Source organism: Canis lupus, chromosome 2 (assembly GCF_048164855.1).
Source record: "Canis lupus baileyi chromosome 2, mCanLup2.hap1, whole genome shotgun sequence".
Taxonomy (NCBI): domain Eukaryota; kingdom Metazoa; phylum Chordata; class Mammalia; order Carnivora; family Canidae; genus Canis; species Canis lupus.
Window position 1 is genome coordinate 64,362,145 of NC_132839.1, and position 21,955 is coordinate 64,384,099.

At 44.5% G+C, this 21,955-nt stretch overlaps 1 protein-coding gene across 2 annotated transcripts in view; it reads left to right on the plus strand.

Annotated features, from left to right (window-relative positions):
* Positions 1–21,955, plus strand: part of FAM184B (family with sequence similarity 184 member B) — a 132,643-nt gene that overhangs the window by 97,219 nt on the left and 13,469 nt on the right. For both annotated transcript variants that reach the window (XR_012020230.1, XM_072804681.1), the window contains exons 8-11: positions 6,336–6,439; positions 12,614–12,743; positions 13,522–13,734; positions 20,280–20,433. Coding sequence is in view for 1 of the 2 variants with exons in the window: in XM_072804681.1 (XP_072660782.1) it covers positions 6,336–6,439; positions 12,614–12,743; positions 13,522–13,734; positions 20,280–20,433 (601 nt within the window). In the remaining variant the exon portion in view is untranslated. The remainder of the gene's footprint in view (positions 1–6,335; positions 6,440–12,613; positions 12,744–13,521; positions 13,735–20,279; positions 20,434–21,955) is intronic.

A 21,955-nucleotide genomic window follows, 5' to 3' on the forward strand; every position in this document is an offset into this window, starting at 1 on the left:
CCTGGGAGATGGAACAAAGCAATTGGACAGAAAGGATTACTGAGCTCATGTCCCTGTTGATTAGGAAAACAACCTTTATCTCTCAGGTTGATTTTTTTAAAAGATTTTATTTATTTATTCACGAGAAACACAGATAGAGAAGCAGAGACATAGGCAGAGGGAGAAGCAGGCTCCCCACAGGTAGCCTGATGTTGTACTCGATCCCGGGATCAGGATCACGCCCTGAGCCAAAGGCAGATGCTCAACCGCTGAGTCACCCAGAAGTCCCTCTCTGATTGATTTTAAGTGTCTGTTTCACAGATACTTCTCACTGGACATTTGTAGGATGTGCTTGATGCTGGCAGCTGGTGATCTTGCCAACGTGGCAGTGCTGAGTACCATTGTGGGTACATGGAATCACATGGCAGGGAATGGGACGATCCAGGGGTCCAGGGATCAAGTGACCCGAGGCAAGGAGCTGGACTACTTCTCTGATCTCACATCCTTACCTGTAACACAAGGATGGCAATATCTTTCCTGCCCACCTTACAGAGTTCTAGGCTCCATCAGTTAACATAGGGGAATAGAAAAATGTGAGGCAGCTGGGAGCCGGTGTAGTCATCCCGGTACATCATCAGCTTCTTATAGCATTTTCCACCCTCTCCTGTTTCTGGACTCCTGCCCAGGATGCCTTTAAATACATCAGCTGTTGATAAGGTGGCCCAGAAATTACATCCTGTACATTTCCTTTCACAGTCTCAGAGTACATTTGAAATTCCTTTTCATCTCTATAATAACTTTCTTGAGATATTTGTCCATTATTCATATTGCTTCAAGTTTCTTCTTCTTTTTTTCTTGATCAGGCTTCATGTGTCTTTTCAAAAAGCCAGCTTTCAGATGTGTTGCTCGGATCTCTTCTTTTCTATGTCATTAATTTTGTCTTTTGTATCTCTTTCCTTCTACTTACTTAGGGTTTCTTTGGTTATTCTTTTTCTAACTTCTTGAATGTTTTCTAATAAATACAGTGAAAGCTGTAAATTTCCCTCTAAGTGTGTGTCTTTAGCTATATCTCAGAGTTTACTTTTTAAAATCTACTTACTTGTTGCTTTCTGATTTTATTGCATTGTCATCAGATTACCTGGTCTGTAGAGCGTCAACACTTGGAACTGTGGTGAGATTTGTTTGTAGACTTTTGTGGGGTCATTTTTTAAAAAGAATTTTATCTTTATGTGATAGAGAGCACGAGTGGTGGAGAGCAGAGGGAAAGGGTGAGGGACAAGCAGACTCCCCACTGGGCAGGGAGTGATACCAGGCCCCTGAGATCATGACCTGAGCTGAAGTCAGAGCTTAACTGACTAAGCCACCCAGGCACCCCATGAGGTCCTTTTAAATGTTCCCTATGTGATAGAAAAGAAACCTATATTCTCAGTTTGGTCATTTAAGTATATGATTGACCCTTGGATAATGCTAGTATTAGGGGTACCAACTCCCTTGCATAATTAGAAATCCACATGTAACTTTTGACTTCCCAAAGACTTAACTACTAATGACCTATTGTTGACCAAGAAGCTTTACCGATAACATAAACAGTCAATGCATATTTTATTTTTTTAAAGATTTTATTTATTTATTCATGATAGACACAGAGTGAGAGGGGCAGAGACACAGGTAGAGGGGGAAGCAGACTCCCTGCAAGGAGCCTGATGTGTGACTCGATCCCGGACCCCAGGATCATGCCCTAAGTCAAAGGCATACGCTCAACCACTGAGCCACCCAGGCATCCCAGTCAATGCATATTTTAAAGTAAGCTAGAGAAAAGAAAATGTTATTAAGAAAATCATAAGGAAGGGAAAATACATTTATAATACTGTGCTGTATTTACTGAGAAAAAAATCCATAGTTAAGTGGACCCTCACAGTTCAAATCTATGTTGTTCAGGGGTTGGCTATATTTGAATTTTAGCTTTGTGATATATTCATTGTATGATCTTGGGGAGCTTGTATATCCTCTCCTGCCTCAGTTTCATCACCTTTAAAATGGGATGATGCTGCTCAGCTCATAGAGCTGAGGGCCTGGCAACACTTAGCACCATATAAATGTTAGCACTGATTAGCATTTTTTTTTACCTCTTAGGTTTAGCTTACTAATCTTGTTGTTCAAATCTTCTATACCCTAGCTCATGCAGTTTACTTCATATATCAGTTCTGATAGGTAGTTATTAAATTCTCGCATACAGTTACAAATTTACCCATTTCTCCTTAATAGTTCTGAACATTTTGCATGTTTTCAGGCTTCATTATTAGATGCCTACAGGTTCATTATTAGAGTTTTCAGGAATGGTTCTTTTTTCCAGGATAGATAACATGTTGAACTTAGCCAGTTCATGTTTGTCATGATTACTGATACCATTAGGATTGTTTTTGTCAACGTATTTTTTGCTTTCTGTTTACCAATATTTCTTCCATTTCCCTCTTGAAACTTGGACTAATTTTAATAATTATGTATTTATATTGTCATATTATGCTATTTTGATTGTTGCTGCTGTTCCACATTGTGCAATTTTCTCTGGATTATACTGAACATGTATTCATAGCAGGTGTCTCACCTGTCTCACCTGTTTTGCTTAGATTGTGATATTTGCTTCTGGGCTTTATAGGAATTGGAGTTATCCAGGATATTTTTAATGCCACAAATACCTGAAAGTAGTAGGCAAAGTTGGGCCTTTTAGCTTACGGTCCACATGGAGACTGTAAAAGCTGGTCAATGACATCATTTTTGAAAGTGCACAGCAATGAACCAGACTCACTGGGCCCTGTCAACCAGCTGGATTTTAGTACCCAGTTACACACAGTAAAGAAAAAGGATTCAGGCAAAGGAAAATGACTGTGCAGCATGTTCTCAGTTACTGGCTGTAGGATTTATAACATTTTAAAAATTATATCTGGGATTACTTTTACCTTCCAGAAAGGGAGAAAGAGAATACTCCTATAACTGATACAAAGCAGAAAAACTTTCATCTGTTTTATTTATTGGTAAGTCTCTGTAACAGTGCCTGGCATTTGGCATATGACCAAAAATATTTGTGATCGAATTACAGTAGCAAAAAAAAATTGTTATGAGACCTTCAAGAGCAGAGAGTAATAATCGCAACAAAAGAGATTGTGAAGGCTTCAGGGAGAAAGTAGCAGGTGAGTAGGGCTTTGAAGCATAAGTAGGACCTGGAAATGAAAGAGTGCCTGAGATAGGGTTTGATCAGAGAAACAGACTACTAGAAATAATAAAGAATATGGGATTCATTTTTGGAGACAACATGGCATAATTGTGGGAGCCAGGTAAACACTCTATATGCAACTCTTGCATCTGTATCCAATGTGAGGCCTAAAGTAAGCCTACAGCTGGGTGGGCAGTCCGAAGGAAAGAAGGACAGATGTAGAATGGGGAAGACCAATGAGGCTGAACTTGAATGGTATTGGTTTCTGAAGCTGATGAGCCTCCAGCTCTGCCGATTTCAGTGACATGTAGGAGAATCCAGTATCCTTCATTGTAGAGCTAAACATGCCCTGGGGTCAGGAAATGGAGAAGCCTATGGAGGTTGAGGAGCTGAGAGCCCCACGCAGCCCAGGCCAACCAGGCGAGCCAGCAGATCAGTGACAATGTGCATGAACTGCCACAGCACCTGGTGCCCTGCATCAAGCATCCAAGCATGAAAAGAAAAAGGCAGCTCTTCACACCCATCTTCCAGATCTTATGCAAACTCACATGGCTCAGAATTATGCAGGGAAAGACAGCCAGGAAAATGTAGTTCTAGCTCAGTTAAGTTGACCCAGAACATATCACTCCAGAAGGGAAGATGAAGGCTTTGATAGGGTAGGAGGCAGAGGAACCCTTACTTCCCAAAGGGCCATCACTTCTGGGGACTCTACAATAGGCCCTCACTGGCAGAGATGGCCAATGGCTTTCTGAGTGCCACCTTCCACCTTTCTCTGGAAGTAAGGGGTTAAGCATCACATGGTATCTGCTACGTTTAGAGACAACACAAATGATTCAAGCAGAACTTGGAATTTGAGAATCATAAAGGCAGAAAGGGCTCCTGAGCAGAGCTGGGAAGCACTCAGTATCTGGGCCATGGTATATAATGGAGAATGGAGTGAATGTGGGACAAGATGCTCTCCTGCTATCCTAGAGATTCATTTTGGTTTATTCATATAGGGTTTACTGAGTGCTCTCCATATGCCACACACTGTTTCTGGGAACCAGAGCAACAGTGGTGAACAGAGCAGAATCCCTGCCCCCATGCAGCTTACCTTCCAGTGAAGGAAACAGTAAAAAGATAGACAAGTAATTAGTATCAGGCCATGATCTGTATTTTGAGGAAGACATAGAGCAAAGCAGGAGAAAGAAAGTGAGAAGGGGTGGTAGTTTAGAGAAGGTGATCAGAGAACAATAATCTTGGGGAATATTAATTTGAGTATTCACTGGGTAGATAATACTATTTTAAAGCCTTTATATTTATTGGGGTATTTAATCCCGTGACAACCTAATTGTCCCAAAGTTACATTGTTAATAATAAGAAAAACTGGGACTTAAACATAGGTGCCTGATAGGCAGAGCCCAGAATTTAAGTGAGAAAAGGTCTCTGGGGGGATCCCCAGGTGGCTCGGTGGTTTGGCGCCTGCCTTCGGCCCAGGGTGTGAGTTTGGAGTCCCAGGATCAAGTCCCGCATCGGGCTCCCTGCATGAAGCCTGCTTCTCCCTGTGCCTGCTTCTCCCACTGCCTGTGTCTCTGCCTCTCTCTCTGTGTCTCTCATGAATAAATAAATAAAATTAAAAAAAAAAAAAGGTCTCTGGGTTGTGGTGAATGAAGTGAGGGAGCAAGGCATGCAAATATTACAGGACAGAGCTTTGCAGGCAGTGGAACCGCCAGTGCAAAGGCCCTCAGGCAAGTGCATGCTTGTTGTTTGGGGAGGGTGAGATCCAAGAGTTCAGCTCTGGACATGTTGCAGTTTGAGAAGCTTATTAAGCATCCAAGTGATATCTGGAGGACAGTTGGATATTCAAGTCCAGACTTTAGGGTAAAGCTTAGAAATAGATTAAATTTGTTTATTGTCAGTATTCATGGAACTAGATGAGACACTGGGGAGTGAGAGAAAGAAGTCGAAGGACTAAGGTGTGGGATAGAGGAGCAGGTGGCTTGAGCAGCAGATACTAAGAAAAAGCAGCTAGCAAAGGAGGAAGAAGCCCGGAGAGAGGACTGCATGCAGGAGGGAGTGACCAGATATTTCTAGTCCTACAGCTCAGTTAGCTGAAGCCCGAGGAGTGACCACTGGCAGCAAGGAGGTCATCATTGATTGGCCTTGACATTGGTGACTTTTAATAGACATTGGTACCTGGAAGGGCAACCAAAGCAATTTCATGCCAGGTTGAGAGGGAATAGGAAACCCTTAGCCTCAGCTCTGCCCCTTCTGAAGGTTGCGGGCCCAGGGAGTCCCAAAGTCTCTGGAGCACAAGTTGAAAACCACAGATGTAACCAACACCTTGTTTTACAGTTGATGAGGTTCTGGGCCAGAAATGGGAAGAGACTAGCTCAAGGTCATGCAACTAGTTAGTGGAAACCCCAGGCTGCAATTTATCATTATTTAATGAGATTTACCAATGGGGACATGTATTCCTAGCTTGTCTTATTGTAATGTGTTCATAGACAGTGGTTATTGTAACAAATAGACAAATCAAAAGAAGAACATCTTTTTCACCTTTTAGCCCTGTGGAAAGGGGAGAATGGTAACATGAACGAATTCAATTCATAGAAGATTCCCAGACCTCAGTGTCCACTCATGGTTTACTACATTTTCCTCACACCACACCCTGTTTTTCAACATGTAGAGTCATTCAACAAGTTCCATGTTCTCTGATCCTATGTAATGAGATGTCACAAGCTGCCACCTTAAAATGGGTATCATAATAATAGCGGTTGTTCATACTGACTAGCAAGCTGTTGCTGGCCATGTTCTCTGATCCCCACGGCAGCCCCAGGGTTAGACCACCTGATTGCATGTTCCATTTCCACCACTCACTGATGGTGGGACCCTAGACAGGGTACTTACTCTCTCTGTGCTTGAGTTACATCAGCTGTGAAGTGTTTGGCCAACTGAAGGCCTGGATACAGCAGTTGTTGCTGCTCCTAAACCAGGCACTGTACTAGGTACTGAATCATCCCAGGCCTTATCATGCCAAGCCTGCAGACTGTACATCAGTTGTGGATCGCTGGGGGCTCTTTTTCCTCTGCTCTCTGGTTTGATGAGCCACAAATTGAATCAGGGAAGTGTACTTAGTCTCATCTTGTGACTGTTTTTGCCTTAGGATCCATGCCTGAAGCTGAATAAGCCTCAGACCCTGCCCAGAGGAGAAGAGTACCAGGATAAGTTAGCAGCTGAAGAAGGAACCAGCAGTGATGAAGAAGAAAGGTACAGGAGGACATGCAGGCTTGCAAGTGCTCCAGTGAATGAGGACTCAGATTTGGAAGGATTCATTCATTCGTTCATTCAGTCAGTCAGTCAGTCCTCAAGTGTTTACCACTGCCCCTTGAATCACATTTAGGAAGGGAACAGATGTGTTTTGTATGTTCTCAGTACAGCTATGGGCTTAACACAATTTATCTTATTTCATTGTTACACCCACCTGGAGAGGCCATTTTATAGATTAAAAACCTGAAACTCAAAAGAGGTTAGTAAACCTGCCCAAAACGCAGACCTGGCCTGTCCCCAAATCTCTGCTCCTTATTCTTCCAAGTTTTCTAGAACTAAGGTAGAATGGTGGGGGCATTGTCACTGATGAGAAATTCCCCATATCTGTCCCCCATACTAGTCAGCTTTTGCTGCTATAACAAAAATCCCCAAGTTTCAGTGATTTTTAACTCCTAGGTCAGCTACCTATATTCTTGGCTCCTGCCTGAGGGTCGGTGTTATTGCCTGCCCCAAACTATGGGTAAAGTTCAAGGCTCATCCACATGCTTTCTCATTCTGGGACTAAGACTGAAATATTAGCCCTTATCTAGGGCATGTTGTTGTCATGGTAAAGGGAAGAATCTCAAAAGAGCTGATGAAAATATGCAGTACCTCTTAAAGCCTATACTCAGAACTGCATCCTCTCATTTCTAGTCTTATTCCACTGGCCAAAGCAAGTCACATGATCAAAATTATCACTGGACAGAGAAGAGTATGGTGTCCACATGTCTTATAGTCACCTCTAGCTGCTTTAACAAAATACCGCAGATGGTGTGGCCTGAACAACAGAAATCTGTTTCCCCTAGTTCTGGAGGCTGGAAAGTCCAAGGTCAAGGTGCTGATCTGCTCAGATCCTGGTGAGAACTCTGCCCGGGCTTGCAGATGGCCATCTTCTTTCTGTGTCTTTACATGGCGAGGGGGTTTGGGGGAGGTCAGGAAGAGAGAAGGTGTTAGGGGAGAGGTCTCTTTTATGCCTCTTGCTATAAGGGCACTAATCTTATCACCAGGGCTCTGCCCTCATAACCTAATCACCTCCCAAAATCCCCATCTCCTAATACCTTGAACAATAGGTTTCAACATATGAATTAGGGGAGGGGGGCATAAATATTCAGATCATAGCCTTGGGGTAGCAGGGTGTATATCCCTAAACTAGACCAATGGCAGTGTCAAGGGGCCTACAGCTGAATGAACTCCTAGCTCCTGCCTCCTCCTCCATCCTTCAGATTTTGCCTCAGGGCCTATTAGGTACCAAAAGAACAGCAGTTAAGAAGGACAGACTCTGGAGTCAAGTCTCCAGGTTAAATCCTGGTACTACTGCTTACCACTGGTAGCCACAAACCTTGTCCTATTTATAACTCACAATTCCAGAAGGAAAGGGAGTCTTTTTCCTAAAAATATGACAAATTTCAAAGAGGTCTCTAAGGACCCAACTTGGGTCACATGTCAATCCCTGAGCCAATCACTCTGCCACAAAGATGGAGTGCTCTGACTAGCCAGTATTTGTGACACATCCTCCCCTGGGTCGCCCATCTGAGGATGAGGGCAGAGTGAGCTATACCTGAACTCTGTGGACTAAAAAGAATTTAAGCCCAACCAATGCAATAATTACAATGTACATGAATCAAACATACCATCTAAAAGAAAGAGATTATCAGAGATGCAAGACATTGCTCTATGCTGTCCACAAGAGAGACATTTAAATATAAAGACACTCTTGTGAACACAATTGTATCCTCCCCACACCCCAACCCCCAGGGGCTCAGAATGTGACTTATTTAGAGGTAGGGCCTTTAAATAGTTAATTAAGTTAAAATCCTTTTTAGAGTTTTATTATTAGGGCAGCCCTAATACAACATGACTGATGTCCTTATAAGAAGAGACCATGGGCATCTGGGTAGCTCAGTGGTTGAGCATCTGCCTTTGGATCAGGTGGTGATTCCAGGATCCTGGGATCGAGTCCCACACAGGGAACCTGCTTCTCCCTCTGCCAATGTCTCTGCCTCTCTCTGTGTGTCTCTCATGAATAAATAGATAAAGTCTTGAAGAAGAAGAAAGAAGAAGAAGAACAAGAAGAAGAACAAGAAGAAGAAGAAGAAGAACAAGAACAAAAAGAAGAGGAGGAGGAGGAGGAGGAGGAGGAGGAGGAGGAGGAGGAGGAGGAGGAGGAGGAAGAAAGAAGAGCCCACACAGACAACAAAGATTGTTGTTGTAAGGACCCAGCATGAAGGTGGCCATCTGTGAGCCTTAGAAGAAGAAAAGCTTCAGAAGAAACCAAATCTGACACCTTGATCTTGGACTACTAGCCTCCAGAATTGTGAGGAAATACATTTCAGTTTTTTAAGCCACCCATTTTAAGCTATTTTGTTCAGGCAGCCCTCGTAAACTATTACAGGCACAGATAGGTCTGAAGATAAAGGGATGAACTCTACCATGCGAATGATAAGCAGAAGGAGGCTGATGTGGCTGTATTCATGTCAAAGTAGGCTTCAGAATAAGGAATATTACCAGGGATGAAACAGAATATGTTATAATGGTAAAGGGGTCAGTTCATCTGGAAGACAACAACCCTAAATGTGTTTGACCTCACAACAGAGCTTTAAAAATAATGAAGCAAAGAGTGAGAAAACTGAAGGGAGAAATTCACAGTCACAATTGGCAATTGTGACACCTTTTTTTTATATTTTATTTATTTAGTCATGATAGACACACAGAGAGAGACACACACACAGGCAGAGGGAGAAGCAGGCTCCATGCAGGGAACCTGATGTGGGACTCAATCCCGGGACTCCAGGGTTGTGCCCTGGGCCAAAGGCAGGTGCTAAACTGCTGAGCTACCCAGGGATCCCCCTGTGACACCTTTCTATGAGGATTTGGCCAACTAGCCTAATAGTGGCAAAGATACAGAAGATTTGAGTTACACAATCAGCTAACTTAATCAAGCTGACATTTGCAGACAATGTGCTGAATAATGCAGAACAGATCTTTTGAGGCACAATAGAACATTCATCAATGTAGACAATATGAAGGGCCACAAAATAAGTCTTGATGAATTTCAAGTATTGGAATATACTCTGAAATATACTATCTTTCAGAAGGAATTCTCTGATTACAAAAGAATTAAGTTAGATATCCAGAATAATATGCTATTGAGAAAATCCCCAGATATTTGGAAAGTATACAGAATACTCCTAAATAACCCATAGGTCAAAATATAAAATCACAGTGGAAATGAGAAACTATTTCAAATTCAATGATAATAGGATATATCAGAATTTGGGGGAGATTGCTACTGAGGACAATACATAGCTTTAAATACTTCTCTTTTAAAAAGAAAACTCAGGATCCCTGGGTGGCTCAGCGGTTTAGTGCCTGCCTTCGGCCCAGGGCGTGGCCCTGGAGTCTCAGGATCAAGTCCCACATCAGGCTTCCTGCATGGAGCCTGTTTCTCCCTCTGCCTGTGTCTCTGCCTCTCTCTCTCTCTGTCTCTCATGAATAAAAAAATAAAATTAAATTTAAAAAAAAGAAGTGGAATAGTAAGTCATAGGCTGGGAGAGGCTATTTAGTTTGTATCTGGAATATATAAAGAATTCCTATAAACCAATAATAGAAAAGGCAAATATATTTTTAAATGAACAAAATGCTTGAACAGACACTTGCATAAAAGAATGAATGTCCCATAAGCACATGAATATGCACCTCACATCAGAGTCAACGGGGAAATGCAACTTAAAATTACAGTGAGATACAATTTTGCACCCACCAGAATGACTTAAGCTAAAAGGACTAAAGATACAAAATGTTGGCAATGATGTGGAACAACTGAAACTCTCATACGCTGCTGGTGGGAGATGATGTGGGGCAACCACCTCAGCAAACAATTTGATGGTTTTCTAAAAAGTTAAGCATATACTGGAGCACCTGGGTGGCACAGTCGGTTATGTGTCTGACTCTTAGTTTCAGCTCAGGTTGTGATTTCATGGACGTGAGATCGAGCCCTGCACTGGGCTCCACGCTCAGCACGGAGTCTGCTTGAGTTTCTCTCACCCTCTCCCTTTGCCCCTCTCCCACCCTGCTCTCACAAACTTGCTCTCTCTCTCTAAAAAAAAAAAAAAAAAAAAAAAAAAAATCCTTAAAAAAAAAAAGAGTTAAGCATATACCTACCAGCCGTTTCCATCCTAGACATTTAAGCAAAAGAAATGGAAACATAGATCCACAAAAATACTTGTACAGGAATAGTCCTAGCAGCTTTATTCATACTAGCCCAGAAATGTTAACATGCAAAAATGTCAACATGTCTATCACTAGAAAATTGGCAGAGGTAGGGAGGCCCAGCAACATTTAAACAAATTATGGTATATTCAGGTAATGAAATACTACTCATCCATGAAAAGTATGACGTGCTCACATACCCAGTGATGGGGATAAATCCTGAAGACATTGTTTGGAGCAAAAGAACCAGACATAGAGGAATACATAGCATATGATTCTGTATGATTGATGCTGAAGATCAAGCAAAAATAATCCGTGGTGATGGAAATCAAAACATTGGCTGCCTGTGGGTGGACATTGGCAAGAAAAAAGTGCAGGGGGAGTTCTGGGGTAATGAAAATGTTCTATATTTTAAATAAGGTGTTGGTTTCATAGTTGTATATATTTGTCAAAACTCATTGGATTGTAGACTTAAGACCTGTGCATTTCACTATATGTAAATTTATTCTCAATAAATCGTTTCGAATGTAATGGCTGAGCCCTGGGAGGAAGTACAGTCTCCTCCTGAGTTCATCAGGGTCAGCTCACCTGGTCCACGCATCATACCCGGCAGTGTGGCTTCTCACTCTGGCTGGAGGCTGCTTCTCTGTCCATCACTCCAGGTAGTCTCCTAATCCTTGATTTGTTTCAGACCTGTTGCTTAGATCTAGGAGAGGTCTGTTTTTCCCTAAAGATGGGTATGTTTAACACATCCTTGAAAGCTTGAGAATTACCTAAAAGAACCGGAATGCAGAGAAAGAAACCTTCTCTCTTTCCTAAGTCTTTGGTTAGTTCTTTATATAATTCTTACTATGTGCTGGACACGGCTTTAAGCATTTATCAGATATTTATTAATCCTTACAACAATCCATATCAAAGTTACCATTATTAATCCCATGTTACAGTTGAGGAGATTAAGGCCAAGACAGTTTAAAGTCCTCACCCAAGGTCACATAACTAGTAAGCAGTAGGGCTGGGTTTGACCTTGGGGAATCTGGCTCTAGCTCTGGCTCTGAACCACTGCCATCCCTTTCAGGGATTCCCTCTGACTATCTTTTCCTTAACCCCCTAGCCTGTGCCCAAGTTGCTGGGCCTCCCCACCTATGCCAAGCCAGAGTCCCCTTCTCATGGCTTTTCTCCACAGATCAGGGCCCTCACCCCCTAACCTCTGGCCCTCTGGCCTGACATCCTTGGTGGAGGAAGGAAACATCACTTACATTCCAGCAGTCTCTGCGGAGATGCCCACTGTGTGGCATCCTCTTACATTGCTACATTGAATAAATACTTAAAACCCCCATCTCAGCCGGTTATATTTGAATTTCTTAGCTGGTTCAAAAGTTCAGCATTAAGTAAGGGAAGGACTCCTCCAAAGACATCCCTGAGCATCTGTCCTGGAATACAGATGCGGCTTTATACCAGCATCTTATTTTTCATATGTAAAGACCTGTTTGCAGTCCTCCTGTGTAGACCGGGAACAGCCAGTAAAAGGCATGAGCATGCTTTGAAAAGTGTCAAGAACTGTATTCAAGTAAAGTGTTATTTATTTCATTATCTTTTTTCATCTGCAGGAAGAGTTGTGAAATTAGACGAGAGAGGCCTCTTTTTCAGAGCTCCCAAGGGCCCCAATAAGTGACTCCAAGCTCAGTCATTCTAACAGCCAATCATCATTTATTAAGCACCCGCTAAAACCCCTGGGCTCCAGCTGAATCCTGATTGTATCCCAAGTGCAATAACACTTAGAACTGTATGTCAGGTTACTATTTTAAATCTAAGAAAGATATTTCTCACCCCATTCCCTGCCATGGGAGCTTCCTTCCCCCAGCCCGGGGTGATCATATCATTCCCAGCCCAGAATCTTTTATGATTTTGGCCTCTCTATCTTCAAAGGATTGAAGTGCCTCTCAAGGAGGGAGGTGACCTGCAACCTCCACTGAACTCTTTGCTGAAGGAGAAGGCACCCAAAATCCAGCGTCTGCAGGAGGAATGGCAAAGCCAGAAGGCCAGATTGCAAGCCCAGGTAGGACAGCCATGGTGCGGAGGTGCCCTCATGCTGAGTGAGACCATGCCTCCTCATCCTTACAGACAATGTTGGAAATACATACAGGGCCTGATGCATGTCCATGCTGGGGAGGGCATTCCAGGTCAGGGAAAAATGAGATTCTTCTATTTCTTCATTTGTTTATTCAGTCCCTCCTGTGGTTCATGAGCACCTACGATGCAACAGGAACCCTTCTAGATACTTGGGATACATTAATGAACAAATCAAACAAAAGTCCTGCATTATATTATAGTGCTTTATATTATACTGCAGTATACTGCATTATATGATATAGTGCTTATATTATATTATGGCAGAGGAAGTTGGAACAGACCATAAAATACTAGACATAAGAAATAAGTAAAACATATAGTATATTAGAGGATGATTGGATTGCAGGAAAAAGAAAACAGAACAAGGTAAAAAAGGATTGAGAGGCTGGTGATGAGGATTGAGTGTAATACTAAATGGGGTTGTCAGGCAAGGCTTTAGTGGCCTCTCTTCAGTATCTCTTGGCTGGTTTGCATCTCAACCCACCTGCCCCTCTCACCTGGCATTCATGCAGCTAGCTGAGAAGCCCCCAGGAGACTGGCCATCCCCAGGTTTTTCAAGGTTACAGCACTCTCCCTAGGATTTTCCACAGGTAGAGGAGGATCAGCTGGGTTGAGGAGATGTTCAGAGCACTTATTAAAAAAAACAGGAAGGGGAGAGGGAGCAGAGAGAGCCTAGCCTGAGAGCAGGCTGCCCTGGCCGGCAGGTCTCCCAGATGCAGCAGGCTCTGGAGCAGTGCGCCAGCAGCTACAGGGAAGACCTGCAGGAACTCAAGCAACTCTCCGACCACGAAAGGGAGAAGCTGCAGCAAGAGCTCCAGGAGACCATTCAGCAGAACCAGGCCATGAAAGCCCAGCTCGAGGCCTCCCATCAGCGAGCCCTACGCATGCTTGAGAAGGCCAAAAATCAAGAACTCAAGGTAAGGGTGATCATTATGAAGTCCGCTATTTGCTGAGCACTTGCTATGGGAGCGCCTCTATGCCCTATATAGGGCGTCTTTTGTACATTATCTCCAATCCCCACGTTAATCTTACTAGCTCACTGTTACCACATTCCCTTTTTCCAGATGAGGGTAAGGGCTCAGAGAGATTCAGTAACTTGCTCAGGGTCACACAGCTAGAAAGTGGCCACGGAAGGATTCACAGTTAGGTCTGTTGCGCTTCTGGTCCTGCTTCTCCCTATTTTCATGTGACCTTGATAACATTAGAACAACTTTCTTTACAACTTGGGCAATGTCGTGCATGATGCATGCTGGGGAGTCAGACTCGGCCAGGAGATGAAAACAGAGAGGGCAGCTTGGAAAGTTGGGATGAGGTGGTCAGGTGCAGGATGATGTGTAACCCAGCAGGAGCATGTTTCATCTACCTGCTACCTTCTACTTTCTCAGAAGGCCTTTGCTCCTGCTCTCTCGGGAGCTGGGGCTACTACTACGACTGTCACAGACAACACACTGTCTTCCTCAGTGATGGCAGTCTTCACGCTCTAACCAATGACTTCCTCCTATGATCAGATCTACCAAGGGAAGCTCCTTGGGGCCAGGAGCACGCTGTGTTCAGACACTGACTCTCCTCCTAGTTCAGGATAGCTGCTTAGTAAAGGGTCTCACTGAATTAGAGCCTTAAGTTTAATTTCCCCTTCTGTACACTGAGGACATTGATACCCACTTCTTTGAATTCTTTCCTATTGGAAACCATCCAGAAAACAATAATGAAAACACAAAGCAGAAGCTTACTCCTATTCCAGATAAAGCAAGGAGGACAGGAAAGAAATGGGGAAATAGCATGTGGCCTTGCAGAGCAGAGAAGCTCGAACCCAAGTGCCTGCAGAGAGGACAAGAATTAAGCTGATTCCCATGGCGAAGCTCAGAAAGGCTCAGGAACTAGGGGTAGCATTTATCATTGAGACAAGAGTGAGATGAGGAATATGACTCACCTAGAACCTCAGATTCCCAGCTCAGCCAGCACAGGGAAGTAATTATCTCTCCCTTATTTAAAGACAAGAGATGGGGGTGGGGGGAATCCCTGGATAAACTGAACCAGAGAGACTCCGAAACAGAGGCTGGGATGAGGCTTGTGTTTGAGAACAGGTTCAGGTGAAAATCTGTATACTGAGCCATTAGATGAACCACTGCCACCTCGATCCTGTCCCCAGCAGCACATTCTCCTGCTCGGCTCCAGAAGGCAAGCAGGTAGAACTTAGACCCTCCCTAAGTGTGAGACTAGAGAACCTTCTCTGGGGAAATTAAACCAACCAAGAGAAAAGAACCATGGATTCTCACATTTGTGGGCTTCCAGTGAAATTGCTGGATGGCCATCTGGTCACCCTCCAGAGGAGCCTGCCACTCAATGGACCCTCTTCAAGTAACCCTCAGTGCTCCATCTGAAATATGAAAGGACAGCAAAGGATTGCTAAACTTTTTTAGGGAAGCCTCTAACATGGAAGTTTTGGGATCCAAGATAGTTGTGGGAGAAAGAACAGACTCAGAAGAAATGGCTAATGGAGTCAGCAGAAAAGGAAAAAAAGCTTTGATGAGGATTGATCCACTCAGAATTAAAAAGTGATATGTGCATCCATGAAAGAAGAACAATGCGCTACTTGTAAAGGAGGGACGATCAGGTAAGGAAGGGCTCTTTAAATTAAAAAATATATATATGATTGCAGAAATCCTAAAGATCAGATAATGAATTGAAATGTAAAAAATGAAGAAACCTTCCAGAAAACAAAAATAGAAAGATCGTGAAATGGGTGGCAAGAGGAGAAGGAACAAGAGGTGTAGAGACACACCTGGAAGGCTCACACCTAACAACTGGGAATTCCAGAAGGAGATAATGGAGGGGAAGGTATTTTAAAAGAAATAATGAAATCCATAGAACTCTGTGAGAAAGACCCCCTACCAAGGCTCATCTTAAAATTTCAGGACACTAGGAAAACAGAAGAAATTCTAGCAGCCCCCAATGAGGAAAAGTGATCCAGGCACAAAGTACTTGAATCAGAATGTCCCCTTGACATCTCCTAGGCAGCAACATGGGATGCTAGAAGCCACGGTGCAATTCTGAGAAATTCCGTTAAAACTATCCATACGTGTCAGAATTGGATACAAGTATCGACTAGCATATGAATTATTAGGAAATTTGCCTGCTCTTCTTAATTTACTGCCTCGCAGCTCCCAATCCGCTCTTCAATGCCAGCCTGGCATAATGACCCAGATTCTTGAAGCATCTCTCCTTCGCAGAGAGCACGATGTTCAGTTTTGTCGGTAGAGGGCGCGGGAGGCACACCTTAGGAGGAAAGAGCCTTCTCCTCCCGGTTCTGGTGGCTGTGTCTGCTTGGTTTCTGGCCTCAGTTGTGCAGTTGAACAGTGATGTGGTGTGTGAGGACATCAGGTCCTACAGGCAGATCCTGGGTCTGCCACTTATGAGGTGTGGGCTCAGGCAGTCACTCAGCTGCTTTGTGCATCAGATTCCTCATTTATAAAATAAGAGCTAATAGGACCATTGAGAGCATCAAAAAAAAAAATAGTACATGTAAAGTACTTGGAATCATATGTGGCTGAGTAAGAGCTTGTCTTTGTCCATTCAGGCTGCTGTAACAGAACGCCATGGACAGAGTGGCTTGTAAACAATAGAAATTTATTTCCCACAGTTCCAGAGGCTGAAAGTGTGAGACCAAAGCACCTGCCCTTTGATGTCTGTGGAGAGCTCACTTCCTAGTTCATAGACGCCCACCTCACTCTAACCTCATGTGGGAGAAGGGGCAGGGGAGCTTTTCAGGACCTCCTTTACAAGAGCACTGATTCACAAGGGCTTCACCATCATGACCTAATCACCCCCCTCCAAAAGCCCCTCTCCAAATACCATCACATTGAGGATCAGGTTTCAACATATGACTTTGGGGGAGGTGTGAGGGAGAGGGGGGACATATAAACATCCAGTCCATAGAAAAGCTCAATTTTTAGAAGATCTGATGTTACTGCTCATTCATTGATCCTGCAGCTATTTATAGAGCAGCTGCCATGGAGCTGAGCTCCAGAGACACCAAGATGATTAACACACTCTTGTCTTTATGGGGTGCACCTCTGTGGGGAAAGGCAACTGCTCAAACAGGCTGCTGTAGTTCAGGGGGTCGAAGCCAGGAGACTGTTGGGGAACATGGGGCAAGGAGGCTTTACCCAGGATGTGGTGTGGAGACTGTGATACTGTGATTTGGAAAAAGAAATATTATTTGGTCCTAGTCTCACTTCTGACACAGAGCTCCTAAAATTCTTGGAATTTCCTAAGTTTTGAGAGCAGCAAAATTATATTTTATTATGTTAATGAGGTGGCTCTTGGATCCCACCTGAGGAGGAGGGGGCTGGTTGCCAGGGGAACCGACCTTATGGTCTGGGAAGTGGAGAGGGGATGGAGATGGAATCAATCACCAATGGTCAGTGATTTAATTCATCATGTCTTTGTAATGAAGCCTCTTAGAAACCCAAAGGAGAGGGCTCAGAGAGCCTGCAGGTGGGTGGACACATCCACACACCATAAATGGTGACCCACCCGAATTCCATGGGGACAAAAGCTCCTATGCTTGGACATCCCAGACCTCTTCATCTGGCTATTGATTCGTATCCTTTAATAGCCTTTGTAATAAATCGATAACCAAGTAAGGACATGGGTTTCCTGAGTTCTGTGAGCCACCCTAACAAATTAATTGGGGGGTCATGGGAACCTCTGATTTATAGCCAGTTGGTCAGAAGCACAGGTAACAACAACTTAGTCTTGCAGTTGACATCTGAAATGGAGCTCAGTCTTGTGGGATGAGCCCTCACCCTTGGGATGCTATCTCCAGGTAGATAGTGTCAGAATTAAGTTGAATCGTAGGACACTCAGTTGGTGTCTGAGAATTGCTTGTTGGTGTTGGGAACTCCCCCACCCCAAACCCCCCCACACACATACCCTAAAAGGAATTTGTAATTGGTGTCAGAACCTCTGTAGAGAGGGTAAAAATGGGCCTTTTAGGAGGCTCTAAACCAACCACAACACAAGCAGAGTAAACCTCCCATAGGTTTACTGGAGCAATTCACTAGGGATGAGTGTCCAGTTTGATATAAACCCTGGGTGTTAAGCTTGGCATCATCCTAAGGGCTGCTGAGCAAGAAAGCAGGCAGTGCTGCTCTGAATCCTCTGCTGGCCCCAAGGACAGAGGGGTCCTATCACAGAGTGAGAGACTTTCGCACTATTTTTTGCAAACCTTAGCTCAGACCTCTTCATTCCCATTTCCTTGAGATACAAATGTCACCAACTGGAATTCTCTGAGCCTTGCAGCAGGTCCAAGAGGAGGAAATATTGGAGAGTCTGAAAAGTAGGAGATTCTCCTGTCTTATGAAATAAACCCAGCATCTTTGACTGAGTGTCCCATAGGAGGAGTAAACCAATTGCCCTTTTTAGGGAGTAGCAGAGCCAAAGACACAAATAAGCGTCTAAAGGCACCACTGCATTCAGTTGGCTCCCTGGGGCTCCAGGGCGCTCAGTGCTCCCCAACTGGAGCCTCCTGCCTTTGGTGAAACCCCATTTCTCATTGTTCCCAGAGGCTGCATGTGGGAGTGGAGAGGGCTTAGGGCCAGGACCCTGCTGCCCAGGGGTTCAGTCCTGCCCCCACCTTTACCTGTCTTAAGTCTGGTCAGTTCCCTACAACTGGCTGTTTAAAAGGGGGAGGGAGATGTTGCTTTCTGCATCTTTCCTGTGTGACCTCAGGAAAGCTAGTTCATCACCCCCAGCCCCAATTTCCTCCTCTAAAAGGTGGGCTGTATCTTTTTTTATTTTTTATTTATTTTTATTATTTTTTTTATTTTATTGAGAGAATATGTGTGTGCACATTGTGGGGGGAGGTGGGGAGTGCAATGGCAGAGAAGGAGAGAGAGAATCCCAAGCAGGACACTCCATACTAAGCACTGGGCCCAACCTGGGGCTCAATCTCACGACCCTGAGATCATGACCTGAGCCTAAATCAAGAGTCAGAGGCTTAACTGACTGAGCCACCCAGGTGCCCCAAGGTGGGCTGTGTCTTAACTGGAACTCTCTGTTGCAAAAAAACCCCAGAAACCATATTAGTTTCTTCTTGCTGCTATAACAAAATATCCCACACTTGGTGGCTGAAGACATCACAGATTTATTATCTGACAGTCCTGGAGGTCAGAAGTCCTAAAATCAAAGTGTTGGCAGGACTGTGCTCCTTCTAAAAGCTCTAAGGGAGGATCTGTTTTCCTGACTTTTCTGGCTTCTGGAGGCTGCCTCCATTCCTGGGCTCCTGGCCCCTTCCTGCATCAACTAAATCAACAGTGTAGCATGTACCATCTTCAAATATCCCTCCCTCTTCATCTCCCTCTTCCCTAACACCTTCCCTACTCCTGTGCCCCTCCCCTCCACCACTGCTTCCTCTGTGACTACACTGGGCCCACCCAGATAATTTGGGATAATCGCCCATTTCAGGATCCTTAACTTAATCACACCTGCAAAACTCCTTTCACCGTATAAAGTGACAGAGTCACAGGTTCCAAGGATTCCCACATGGACTGCTTAAGGACCGTTATTGCTTCTACCCCCCAGAAACCAACTCGAATGAGCTTAGGCAGTGAAGAGATTTCTTTTTCTTTTTTTTTTTTTTTAAGATTTTATTTATTTATCATGATAGAGAGAGAGAGAGAGAGAGGCAGAGACACAGGCAGAGGGAGAAGCAGGCTCCATGCAGGGAGCCTGACATGGGACTCGATCCCGGGACCCCAGGATCACACCCTGGGCCAAAGGCAGGCACTTAAACCGCTGAGCCACCCAGGCTGCCCAGATTTCTATTAAAGTTGACACAGCTGCTCATAGAACCCGCTTTGTGTGTTTGATATGAGACCTTGAATAAATGAATGTGTCAAAGAATGGCTGACCGAATGAAATAATCATAAATGAAGTAAGAATAAGTGAACCTAAGGGCAGAGACACAGTCAGTTCTGAGGACCAGACTAGACCAGAGACTGAAAAAACTGTAGGGACCCCTCCTCCTTTTGTTTCTGATCTGCTCTGCACTTCAGCCCTTGGCTGCCCTCACAGTCAGCTCTCTCTACCTGTCTGGTTTGGGGCCAGTGTAAGATGGTCACCTCATTCCTCCTGAGTGTGTTAAAACTGGAACCAACCCGTCAGTGTCTGTCTGTCTCTTTATTTCTCTCTCTCTCTCCGTGGCCTCCTAACACCAAATTCCCAATGACTGTCTCAGCTCGGAACAGGTGTCCACTCTGGTCTAATCAGCTGTGAATTGGGGTTAGGTTCACACAGTACAAAATAGCTGCTGTGGCCAAGCCATCACCGTCATCTCAGGTCAGGGATCATTCTCAGTAGCCCAAGAAGTAGTGAGTGCTCAGTGGGCCCTTGGAGGAAGAACTTGGCAGAGGGGACAGGTCTCCCATCTGTGCTCACTTTCACCCACTTTCACCCACAGGCCACTGAGGAGCGCTTGAAGAAGGAATCCAGCCACAGCCTCCAGATCCAGCACCAGGCACACCGGCTAGAGCTCCAGGCCTTGGAAGAAAAGGCCCGGCAAGAGCTCCAGGGGGAGCTGGAGAGGATGGAGGCTCAGCAGGCTCTGCTGTTAGGTATACAGGCAGCCACCCCTGGGAGGTGCTCCCCAGCCGGGTCCACACGTGGAGGCCAGGGGCAAGATGGGGCCCTGGGTCTGGAGGCACACAGGCCAGGGTGACTATCCTGGCTCTGCCACCAACTAGCTAGGAAACCCAGGGTTGGGGTGGGGGTGGGGTCACTGTCAATCTCAGTTTTCTTTTCCATAAAACAGAGTCACCATTGTCTCTACCTCATAGGGGTGGTATGTGGATTTGATGGGATATTAAATATAATATGCCTAGCATATGACAGGGGCCAGATGAATGTAGACCATAGTCCAGGTTTTCTGCTATCCAAAAGCAGGACGTGCCTATGAAATATTTCATAAGGCAAAATGGCAAAAAGGGAAGAAGCAATTACCATTAATTTAAATGAAACACTTTTGAGCATTCCCAGACCCCAAAAGTCATCTCTCCTAGGCCTTCCTGATACCATGGGACATATCTTGCTAACAGGTGCACACAGTGATAGAGATAAAGCCCAGATATTCCCAGACACAGTGCAGACCTCTGGCGCTCCACCCTCAGATGCTGAGTGTGTTTCCCAGAGGGTAGGCGCTGGGGGGTGTCTCTCTCGCTGCCCGCTGCCTGCTGCCCAGGGTGGCACTGCTTCTGGACCGCTGGCTGCAAAACCAGCAAAAACAAAACAAGAAAACAAAAAACAAAAAACCCTGATATTTTCCCTTTTCTCTTTTTTATGTAAAAATGAAAGTCTTCAGATTTCCCTAGGTTAATGAAAATAGGTTCTAATGTAGAGAAAAGCAAAGTGGTATAAGGCAAACTTTCAAAAAGCAGAGGCATCTATATTATCATCATTATTATTCGATATAAGCCAGATCTCTGAGCCACGGTGAGACTTCCTGGGATTGCCTCAACCTCTCATTTTCATTCTGAAGATTTCTGCAAATTTGGGGGACTAAGGCCTCCAGGCTCATGCACTTTCCTCTGCTTCTTTTTCCTGCTCCCACATCATCCTCAGCACCAAACTCACCTCTTCTTGAAACATCCAAAACCAGTCACACAGGCCCTGGGTGGCTCAGGCAGTTGAGTGTCTGCCTTCTGCTTGAGCTGTGATCCTGGGGTCCTGGGATCAAGTCCCACTGGGGCTTACTGCTCAGCAGGGAGTCTGCTTCTCCCTCTACCCCTGCCCCCTGCTCATGATCTCTCTCTCTCTCTCTCAAATAAATTAAAAGAAAAAAATAAAAATAAATAAATTAAAAGAAAAAAAGTCATGCAGAGCATTTTGGAAGTTACCAGCAGTAAAGATCTCCTAAGCCGGACTGGTTGGGCATGAAGCCCAGCTCCCAACACTCATAAGTTTCATGACTTTGGGCAAGTTACTTAACTGCTCTGTACCTCTGTGCCTCTGTACCTCTTTGCTCATCTGTAAAGTGGGAATAATTACAGCATCCACCCGGTATGCAGTAAATCCTATGCAGATGTTCACTATTTTCATTACTGAATATTCCCACATTGCATGGCTGGCCCTAGAAGCCTC